Below are 10157 nucleotides of genomic sequence, written 5' to 3'. Positions count from 1 at the left end.
AGCATTCCTCCTCCTGTCTTTCAGAATAGAAATAAAAATAATAGAATGAGAAAAGAATCCTCTGCAATAGGATGGCCTGGCAGCTCCCAAACCAAATTTGACCATGAAAACAGTCTTTGTTACATAGCATGTAACCCTCTCCCCACTGGTTCTCATTCTATATTTTGGGGTAGAATAAAATGAAGTATTTTTGGTTGGGAATGACTGTCTCCTCTGGACTGTTTCTTTGAAATATTGATCAGGTGATGCTATGCCCAAGAACTTTTTGGGGATAGAGCTTTGACATCAGTCATTGTGGACATAGAGAAAATTTATCTTCTAGCCTTAATTTAATACTCTCAGATGATTTCAGAATTAGACACTCACTGAGTATTACAGAGATTTTGAGAAGCCAAGAGTGCATTTATTATAATTCCCTGAAATACAATACCTTTAAGGAGAGATGGTGAGAATAGTGACTTTAGTGCACCCTGAGAATTCTATTTCTAAACTGGTTTGAAAAGATTTGTATTACTGTTAAAATTGTAGAAAATATTAAAACTTCAGAAAACAAAGGATAAAATTAAGATCATCTATAATTCTTAACTGGAGATACAAAAAAAATTTCTAACTTTTTGGCTTATTTCTTTTTATGTCTATACATATAAGTATATATGTATGTATATCACACATATATACACTTCTTTTTTATTCTAAATTATTTCAAGCTTCATATGGCTGTAGACAGTGCTTTTTCACTTAGCACCTTGCCACAAGTGCAGTGCATTACATATTTTATATACAATATGCATCCAACATTGAATGAATTCATAAACATAAGGCATTTTGTCATGTCTTTAATATTTGATGCCTTACAAAAGCATTAACTATTAAATATTCTTTCATATGGCTATACTATAATTTATTTCACCATCCCCTATTTACAACTGTTTCTAATTTTTTACTTTTAGAAATAACATTTAAAAAATTCTCTTACTTATAAATTGAATCACATTCCACATTATTTCTTGGAGACAGATGCCTATAAATGGAAGTATTATGTAATTAAGATGAGTTTTAAAAGACAGACTGTCTAACTGTCTAACCATTGCTTATTATTGTAAACCACAATTATTTGGCCTATGGAAGGGAGACGTTCTCTTCGCGTTCTTGCCTTCCCCCTCAGGGCAGCGCGGATACTTGCCTATCCAAAAGGGCTTTCTTCCACTGATGTCCCAAAGCCATTGCATATGCTGCCTGGAGAGGACAGTTACAAGGCTGCCCAGGTGACTAGGTGCAAACACACGAAAATGAGAGTGTCAGTGACAAGGAGTTCAACATTTCTGCTGATGTGAAATGCACAATGGAAACCAAAGATAGTTTACAATAGAAAAAAAGCTATATATATGTAGAAAGAACTTGCCAAGATTTTAATACTCTATTTTTTTATATTAATGAGTATCTGCAGGGTGGGATAGGTGACAACAAAGAAAGTAATATTGTATTATAATATCTGGGCTTTAAAGCACAAATTCAATGGGTTTTAAACATCTTTTGAGAAAATCAGCAACTGCTTACTTATATAGATTAATTACTTAATGCCCAAAAATGACTCCTCTCATGGGAAGTTTATCTCTAAATGGCATAAATTTGGCAATTTCCCAGTTAATTTGACCAGTAAGGTAACCCAAACTATTCGGATAAAATTACTTGAAGCCGACATTTTGAGCTTTGCGTGTTTAGTCAAATACCCCAATATTTGTGACTCTTTCATCCCACCCAGAGAAACAGGCTCAACCTCACTGTCGAACCTTCGTATGTTGTGCAGAAGTTAAAGCACCTGTTCTTACAAATATATAAAAACATTTTCCCCAAAATATAATTCTATTTTTAATAAGTTTAAGGTATACAGCGTAATGACTTGACTTACATATATAGTGAACTTTGATTACCACGATACGTTTAGTTAACACCCATCATTTCATACAGTTACAAAAAAAAAAAAGAAAAGAAAAAAAATGTTTTTCTCCTTGTGATGAGGACTCTTGGAATTTACTCCCTAAACAACTTTCAAATCTACCACACAGCAGTGTTAACAATAGTCATCATGTTATACATTACATCCCCTGTATTTATTTATAACTGGAAGTTTATGTCTTTTGATTACCTTCATCTAACTCTCCCACCCCACATCCCTCACCTCTGGTAACCACAAATCTGATCTCTTTTTCTATGACTTTTTGTTTTTAGATTCCACATATAAGTGAGATCATATAGTATTTGTCTTTCTCTGTCTGACTTATTTCACTTAGCATAATGCCCTCAAGGTCCACTTGTGTTGTCCCAATTGGCAGGATTTCCTTATTTTTATGGCTGAATAATATTCCTGTGTGTGTGTGTGTGTGTGTGTGTGCACGCGCGTGTGTACCACAACTTCTTTATCTGTTCATCTGTTGATGGGCACCTGGGTCATTTCCATGTCTTGGCTATTGTAAAAACTGCTGTTATAAACATGGGGGTGCAGATACATCTTCGACATAGTATTTTCATTCCCTTCAGACATATTCCCAGAAGAGGAATGGCTGGGTCATATGGTAGTTCAATTTTTAACTTTTGAGGGGCCTCAATACTGTTTTCCATAGTGGCTGCACCATTTTACAATCCTACCAACAGTTTACAAGGGTTTCCTTTTCTCCACATCCTTGTCAGCATTTGTTATCTCTTGTCTTTTTGATGACAGACACTCAACAGGCATAAGAATTCCTTATGAATTATTTTCGCAGCTAGCTGAATTATTCCTATAAGCAATATTTGATTCTATCTAATTCCCCAACAGTGTTCATTAAAAGCTCTTTAAAATGCTTTAAGTAAAAAGCCAATAAATAATTTTTTTTTCTTTTCTTCTTTTTCTAATACAGAAAGTCGCAAAAAAAAAAAAAAAAAAAAGAAACAAACAAAATCACCTTGATCTTCTTGCCTGGTTAATATCTACTGATATTTTAAAAAGCAGGAAACATAATTAGTAATACATACTTGTCACAAGTTTAGACTGTTGAATTTTTTTTCATTTTGCCTATATCTTTCCAAACTTTAGATTCATTTCTCTGCTTTTCCAGATCACGTACAGTGAACAAAATCTAACCTGTCTCTTAATGATTTTTTTCCTACTAATACAGTAGTTTAGTTTTGTATGATGCAGTGGTGACTTCTGGGCCTTCTGAGATATGTAGGCTCTTTCCCACTTCTCTGAATGTCCTCGGGCTGCCGGATTCGGGTTGTGTGACTTGGTTCTGACTTTACTACTTACTGTCAGCTCCTGTCTGACAGTTACAGCAGATATGATAGCCAATTTTTCTCCCCTCTCTCTCACATCCAACATGGTAATTCTGATGTGCCGTGGGTTTAGAACATGGAATATGAAATGTGTATAAAATATAGACTGAGGGAGGGCTTGAGGGGCTGCTTCAGTCAATGTGGTGTATTAGACAGAGCATGGGACACCTGGGTTCTACTTCCTGCTCTGTCCCCAATTTCCTTATGGATGTAACTTCTGCCTCAATGTCTTTATCAGGAAGGAGCAGGTTTTATTCAAGGATATTTAACATCTCCTCCTGCTTTAAGATCCTTGAAACTATCTTTAAAAGATACTTTGTAAAATCCATTTTAGCTGGTCAAGTACAAGTTTGATTTCCTTTTTGATGCTATGAGAAGCAAAAAGTCCCAAAAGAGCAAGAGGGGAAAACAGCTGTGTTTAGGATAGGTAAAATGTTAGACCATAGTTATTTACAAAAAAATATTTAGGCATTTGTATGTTGATTATTTTATAAAAATTCCACTCATTTTCTTTTATACCTATATACAAATAAAATAGAGACTATTAACTATATAGATATGTATATATTATAGAGATATAAAAATAAGATATAGAGACACACACAAATAAAAATCTTTTGACAGCTCTGAAATTTGAAGGCATTCAAAGTGTAGTATTAAAAACAGAAACCTTAATTTTTTTAGTTACAGAAATAAACATCTACTTCTTTGAAACTTTTTGATTAAATATAGATGTATTTTAGACTAAATCTTTAAGGATAGGTCAGCAGGGGTTCCAGACACTCCTGTGGGAAAGCAAAATGGTTTCATAGATAATGATCTATAATAATAGAATTACCAAATGTACAATGACTGCCTAAGGAAATGAGCAGATGAGATTACAGTATGTAAATTCAAGAAATACCTAATCCAGGAGTCTGGCTCCTCTGGGCTAGAAAAATACTAAAACACCAATGGGGAGGAAAGGAGACTGGAGATAAAGATTGGGTTCAGTTAGCAATCTGATTAAGGACAAAGGATAGAGTAAAATTTGCTGTTCTTCTTGAAACACAGGTGCTGTAAATGACCCTATGTAAAGGACCATCAGGTAGCAAGGGAGCCTGAGGAAACATAACCTAGAATTGAAAAATGGTCCCTGAGACCAAACAAAGACACTCTAGATGCATATTAATTCCGATTATAGAATCTAAAACCATCTCCTAAAAATATTCATGAGAAGGTAAATAGCCAGGTTATAAAATGTTGAAACTATTAATTTTATATCACAGAAGGAATCGATAATTCCCAGAGGAATATTTATTTTTCAAGGGAAAGAGGTTGGAGAACTAAATGAACCTGAAAAGTAATGGGCGAAGGGAAGCAGAGAGGCCCATAGAATGGATGAAAACATGTTGAATGAAAGGTAGGTCTTGGTGTTCACAGAAAAATTATACTGAGGAGGTGGCCTTGTCATCCAAAAATGTTCCTCTTAAAATGACTGATCCAAAAGAATGTGCAGATCTTTTATTTTTGTTTTACTTTGCTTTTAATCTGCTCCTAGGCATTTGCTGGAATGCCTGTAACTTGTATTCACTGTTCTTGGGATAATCGTTCTTGTTGTCCTTTTGAAATAAAATGCATATTGAAGTATCATACAAAAGCCATCAGGTCAAATATTCATACTCATTTTTCACTTAAAATTTGAAAATTAGAAGGTTTTTATGATATTTTTAAAATCTCACACCAAATATATTTTACCTCTTACACACCCTGGAATACCGTCAGAAATGGTATTTGATAAATGCTTTAATTTCTGGACCAATATGGTAAATACATAACATGTAATTCAAAATAGTTTATATTACTGATAGATACATAATGTCACTCTCTAAAATATGATGGAAAATCTCCAGTTGCCCCCTGAAAACTTTCTCTTGCTCTGAAAGCTTTCTCAGTTTTACATCTAAAAAAAGGTCTCAGTACTACAGTTAAAACAATTCCCTGAAACCAGAGATTTATAAAATTAACTTCACAATGATATGAAAAAATTAGTTCTGAAACTGCTTATAACATAATGTTTGATCTGCTATATAGGATCATTAATCCTCTTGAATTAATAAGGGAGATAGAAAATTTCCATCACTATTATACTGGATTTTATAATAGTTTATTGCAGAACAAAATACCTATTTATGTATTTCTTAATGCCATTATTCTGAGATTATGATCTTCTAGGTTTTTGGTGTCAAAAAACATTTCTTATGAAATAATGGCAATTTAAGGAATAATGTGGATGTCTTCATTTTGACAACCCTGTATTAGTCGCCCAATATCTTTTTTATTTTATTGATCCATCTAATTACCCAAATCTGTTGTATTTCTATACACTAACAACAAAATATCAGAAAGAGAAACTAAGGCAATAATCCCATTTATTATTGCATCAAAAAGAATAAAATACCTAGGAATACCTAATGAGGCAAAAGACCTGTACTTAGAGAACTATAAGATGGTGATGAAAGAAACTGAAGATGACAAACAGATGGAAACTTATACTGTGTTCTTGGATTGGAAGAATCAATATTGTTAAAATGACCATACTACCCAGACAATCTACAGATTCAATACAATTCCTATCAAATTACCAATGGTATCTTTCACAGAACTGGAACAAAAACAAAAACAAAATTAATTTGTATGGAAACAAAAAACACTCTGAATAGCCAAAACAATCTTGAGAAAGAAGAATGGAGCTCGAGGAATCACGCTCCCTAACTTCAGACTATATTGCAAAGCTATAGTAATCAAAAGACTATGGTACTGGCACAAAAACAGACACATAGATCAATGCAACAGGATAGAAAGCACAGAAATAAACCCACGCACTTATGGTCAGTTAATCTACGACAAATGAGACAAAAATATACAGTGGAGAAAAGACAGTCTCTTCAATAAGTGGTGCTGGGAAAATCAGATAGCTACCTGTAAAAGAATGAAATTAGAACATCCTTTAACACCATATACAAAAATAAACTCAAAATGGATTAAATATCTAAATGTAAGACCAGATACTATAAAACTCCTAGAGAAAAACATAGGCAGAACACTCTTTCACATAAATCGCAGCAATAGTTTTTTGGATCTGTCTCCTAGAATAATGGAAACAAAAGCAAAAATAAACAAATGGGACCTAATTAAACTTAAAAGCTTTTGCATGGCAAAGGAAACCATAAACAAAATGAAAAAACAACCTACAGAATGGGAGAAAATATTTGCAAATGATGCTACTGACAGGGATTAATTTCCAAAATATACAAAGAGCTTATACAGCTCAGTATCAAAAAAAGCCAAACAACCCAATTGAAAAATGGGCAGAAACCTAAATAGACATTTCTCCAAAGAAGACATACAGATGGCCAACAGGGACATGAAAAGATGCTCAAGATTGCTAATTATTAGAGAAATGCAAATCAAAACTACAATAAGGTATCACCTCGCACTGGTTAGAATGACCATCACCAAAAAGCTCACAAATAATAAATGCTGGAGAGGGTGGGGAAAAAAGGAACCCTCTTATACTGTTAGTGGAAATGTAAATTGGTGCAGCCACTATGGAGAACAGTATGGAGGTTCCTTAAAAAACTAAAAATAGAGTTACCATATAACCCAGCAATCCCACTCCTGGGCATATATCTGGAAAAGATGAAAACTCTAATGTGAAAAGATTCATGCACCACAGTGTTCATAGCAGCACTATTTATAATAGCAAAGACATGGAAGCATGTCTAAATGTGCATCAACAGATGAATGGATAAAGAAAAAATGGTATATATATATATATATATATATATATATATATATATATATATATATATATATAATGGAATATTACTCAGCCATAAAAAGGAATGAAATAGTGCCATTTGTAGCCACATGGATGCAACTAGAGATTATCATACTAAGTGAAGTAAGACAGAGAAAGACAAATATCATATGATATCACTTATATACAGAATCTGAAAAAAAATGATACAAATGAACTTATTTACAAAACAGAAATAGACTCACAGACATAGAAAACAAACTCATGGTTACCAAAGGGGAAAAGAGGGGGGGAGGGATAAATCAGGAATTTGGGATTAACAGCTACACACTACTATATATAAAATTGATAAACAATAAGAACCTACTGTATAGCATACGGAACTATATTCAATATTTTGTAATAACCTATAATGGACAAGAATCTGAAAAAAAGAATATAAATATATATACATATATATATATGTAACTTGCTGTACACCTGAAACATTGTAAATCAACTATACTTCCATAAAAAATAAATAAATTTTTAAAATAATATTTCTATATTCTAAAGAAAAAAATTTATCAAAAAAAGAAAATTTGTCCATTTGCTTTTTGATGGAGAAAATACACAGAATTCCTATAAATCAATAACAAGAAGACAAATGACCCAAACTACTGTTATTAAAAAGGTTACTAATGAAATTCTTGTAAGTGCTTTTTTTTAAACATATATTATTATTCCTCTTGGGTAAATACCTAGGAGTAGAATTGCTAGGTCACAGAGCAGATGCATGTAACTTTGTAAGAAACTGCAAGACAGTTCTACAAAGAGGTTGTACCATTTTACAATTCCACCAACAATAAATGAGAATTCCATTTGCTCTACAACATAGTCTTTGTGATTTTAACTATTCTAGTGGGTGTGAAGTGGTATTTTATTGTGGTTTTAATTTGCATTTCTCTGACATCTAATGGTGGTGGGCACCTTTTCATGTCCTTATTGACCAACTGTCTCTCTTTACTTATGAAATCTCTAAGTCAATTGCTTTTTTTTTTTAACATCTTTATTGGAGTATAATTGCCTTACCATGGTGTGTTAGTTTCTGCTTTATAACAAAGTGAATCAGTTATACATATACATATGTTCCTATATATCTTCCCTCTTGGGTCTCCCTCCCTCCCACCCTCCCTATCCCACCCCTCTAGGTGGTCACAAAGCACCGAGCTGATCTCCCTGTGCTATGCGGCTGCTTCCCACTAGCTATCAGTTTTACATTTGGTAGTGTATATGCTATTTTTTAAAAATCTGGTTGTCTTTTTGTCATTGATTTGTAGGAGATGTTTATATTTTCTGGATTTGAGACCTTTATCAGATACATGATTTGAGATGAGCTTTTCCCAAATGTGGTCTGCCCTTTCATTTTCTTAATAGTGTCTTTAGATGAACATAACTTTTAAAATTTGATGAAGTGCAAAATCTGACTGATATCCACCAGCGATTTATCTAGTCTCAATTTCTAGCCATGGAACATATTAGTCTAATTGCATTGCTTTGGATAATGTCCAGGGAGGCAAAAAGGAGGGTCAGGGATAGTTACATATGCATTTTTAAAGTCCGCCTCAGCTAGATAAATTTTGTTGTCATTATCTGACCACGAGTCACCTTTCATTGAGTGTTCTGTTATCCAATCACCCTTTGTCCAACTCGTCTGGTTTCATAATCATCAATGCCTCTTACATTGTTATAGGCCTGATGCTGTAAGACTTTTCATAGCTATATATTTTCAAATCAGTGGGCAGGAATTACTACTTAATAAATATAGAATCTGCAACACTGCTGACTCAGAGAATCTCCTTCTGACTTTCTCCAAAAGTTTAAGATAGAGAGGCTAAAAAATAGAACTGTGATATGGGGATATATGTATACGTACAGCTGATTCATTTTGTTATACAGCAGAAACTAACACAACATTGTAAAGCAATTATACTCTGATAAAGATGTTAAAAAAAAATAGAACTGTGGCAATGGCACAGTTTTATCATAAAAGAGCTAAGTCAAAATACATTATTAAGGTCAGCCCAAATCCATTCTGAACTACAGAACTCCCTCCAAGCTCCTAAAACAAAGCCAGGTAGATATCAGACACTCAACACTTGAATGAATGAAGCAACATTACAGTTCCATGAGAAAACAGAGAAACATCAGCAAAGAAACATCAATCAAATGTGAAACAGGGTTTCTTACTGTTCCCTGCAAGCTTGGGCGGCTATGATCCAGGTGCCCTTCTGCTCTGTGATCAAGGAGTGGCAGTAGCCCAAGTGATGGTGCCACCCAGCTGGGCATGATTTATCTTCCACCTGAAAAACAGTTGTCCATGTTCACATTATAATGGTCTTTACAATCTAGAGTCTGTTCTCAGCATAGAGAGTCCTATGAGTCCCCTAATGTGAGTAATTTTGTCACCAGAAAGGAGGTCAGCCCTAATCCCAATTCTCCACTTTGAGAAATGCAATGGCTTTTTGTGGAACACACTGGTAAAGTCACAAGTGTTTTAATTTTACACTTTGACATTATGATAATTGAATAAAATAAGTAAACATCTTTTCAAATTGTATTGCTTAACTAATGTGTTTTGTGATTTTTAAAACACCAACTGGCCATCTTTTCCTCTTCACCTTCAAAGTGTAACAGAGCAGGTCGAGGTAGCAGGAGTGGACAAGGCACTCCCTCTTTCTCAGCTTATCATGGGACATGCTGCAAGTAAAGGTACTTGGCTGCTCGGCCTGTGTCCCACCTTGGTGTGAGGGCTCCAAGATTTCCAGGCAATTCCATTGCACTTATACAGCTTTTGGAGGCTTTCTTCAAAGTGGAAGAGTCCCTTTAATTCCAGTGTGCAGTTCTTTGGAAATGAGGGCAACCGGTCCTATGGCAAAGAAAGGTGATTTAAGACTTGACTTGATGTAAGTTGATCACACTTGTACCTCTTTTAGGTCATCATTTGTTGAGTAGCATTTGTGTTGAGTCAACTATCCCCAAGCTTGAAGGCTGTTTTATGACC

The 10157-nt window shown here is 34.2% G+C and overlaps 1 protein-coding gene across 7 annotated transcripts in view; it reads right to left on the bottom strand.

Annotated features, from left to right (window-relative positions):
* FREM1 (FRAS1 related extracellular matrix 1) overlaps positions 1-10157 on the bottom strand; it is a 201237-nt gene that overhangs the window by 34404 nt on the left and 156676 nt on the right. For all 7 annotated transcript variants that reach the window (XM_082401541.1, XM_082401540.1, XM_082401544.1 and 4 more), the window contains 3 exons: positions 9894-10022; positions 9344-9456; positions 1184-1269 (listed from right to left, as the gene is read on the bottom strand). In XM_082401541.1, the coding sequence (XP_082257667.1) occupies positions 1184-1269; positions 9344-9456; positions 9894-10022 (328 nt within the window). The remainder of the gene's footprint in view (positions 1-1183; positions 1270-9343; positions 9457-9893; positions 10023-10157) is intronic.

This window comes from Balaenoptera borealis, assembly GCF_965194805.1.
Source record: "Balaenoptera borealis genome assembly, chromosome: 8".
NCBI lineage: Eukaryota > Metazoa > Chordata > Mammalia > Artiodactyla > Balaenopteridae > Balaenoptera > Balaenoptera borealis.
The sequence above is the reverse complement of the archived record's forward strand: the minus strand, read 5'-3'. Positions and strand labels throughout refer to the sequence as shown.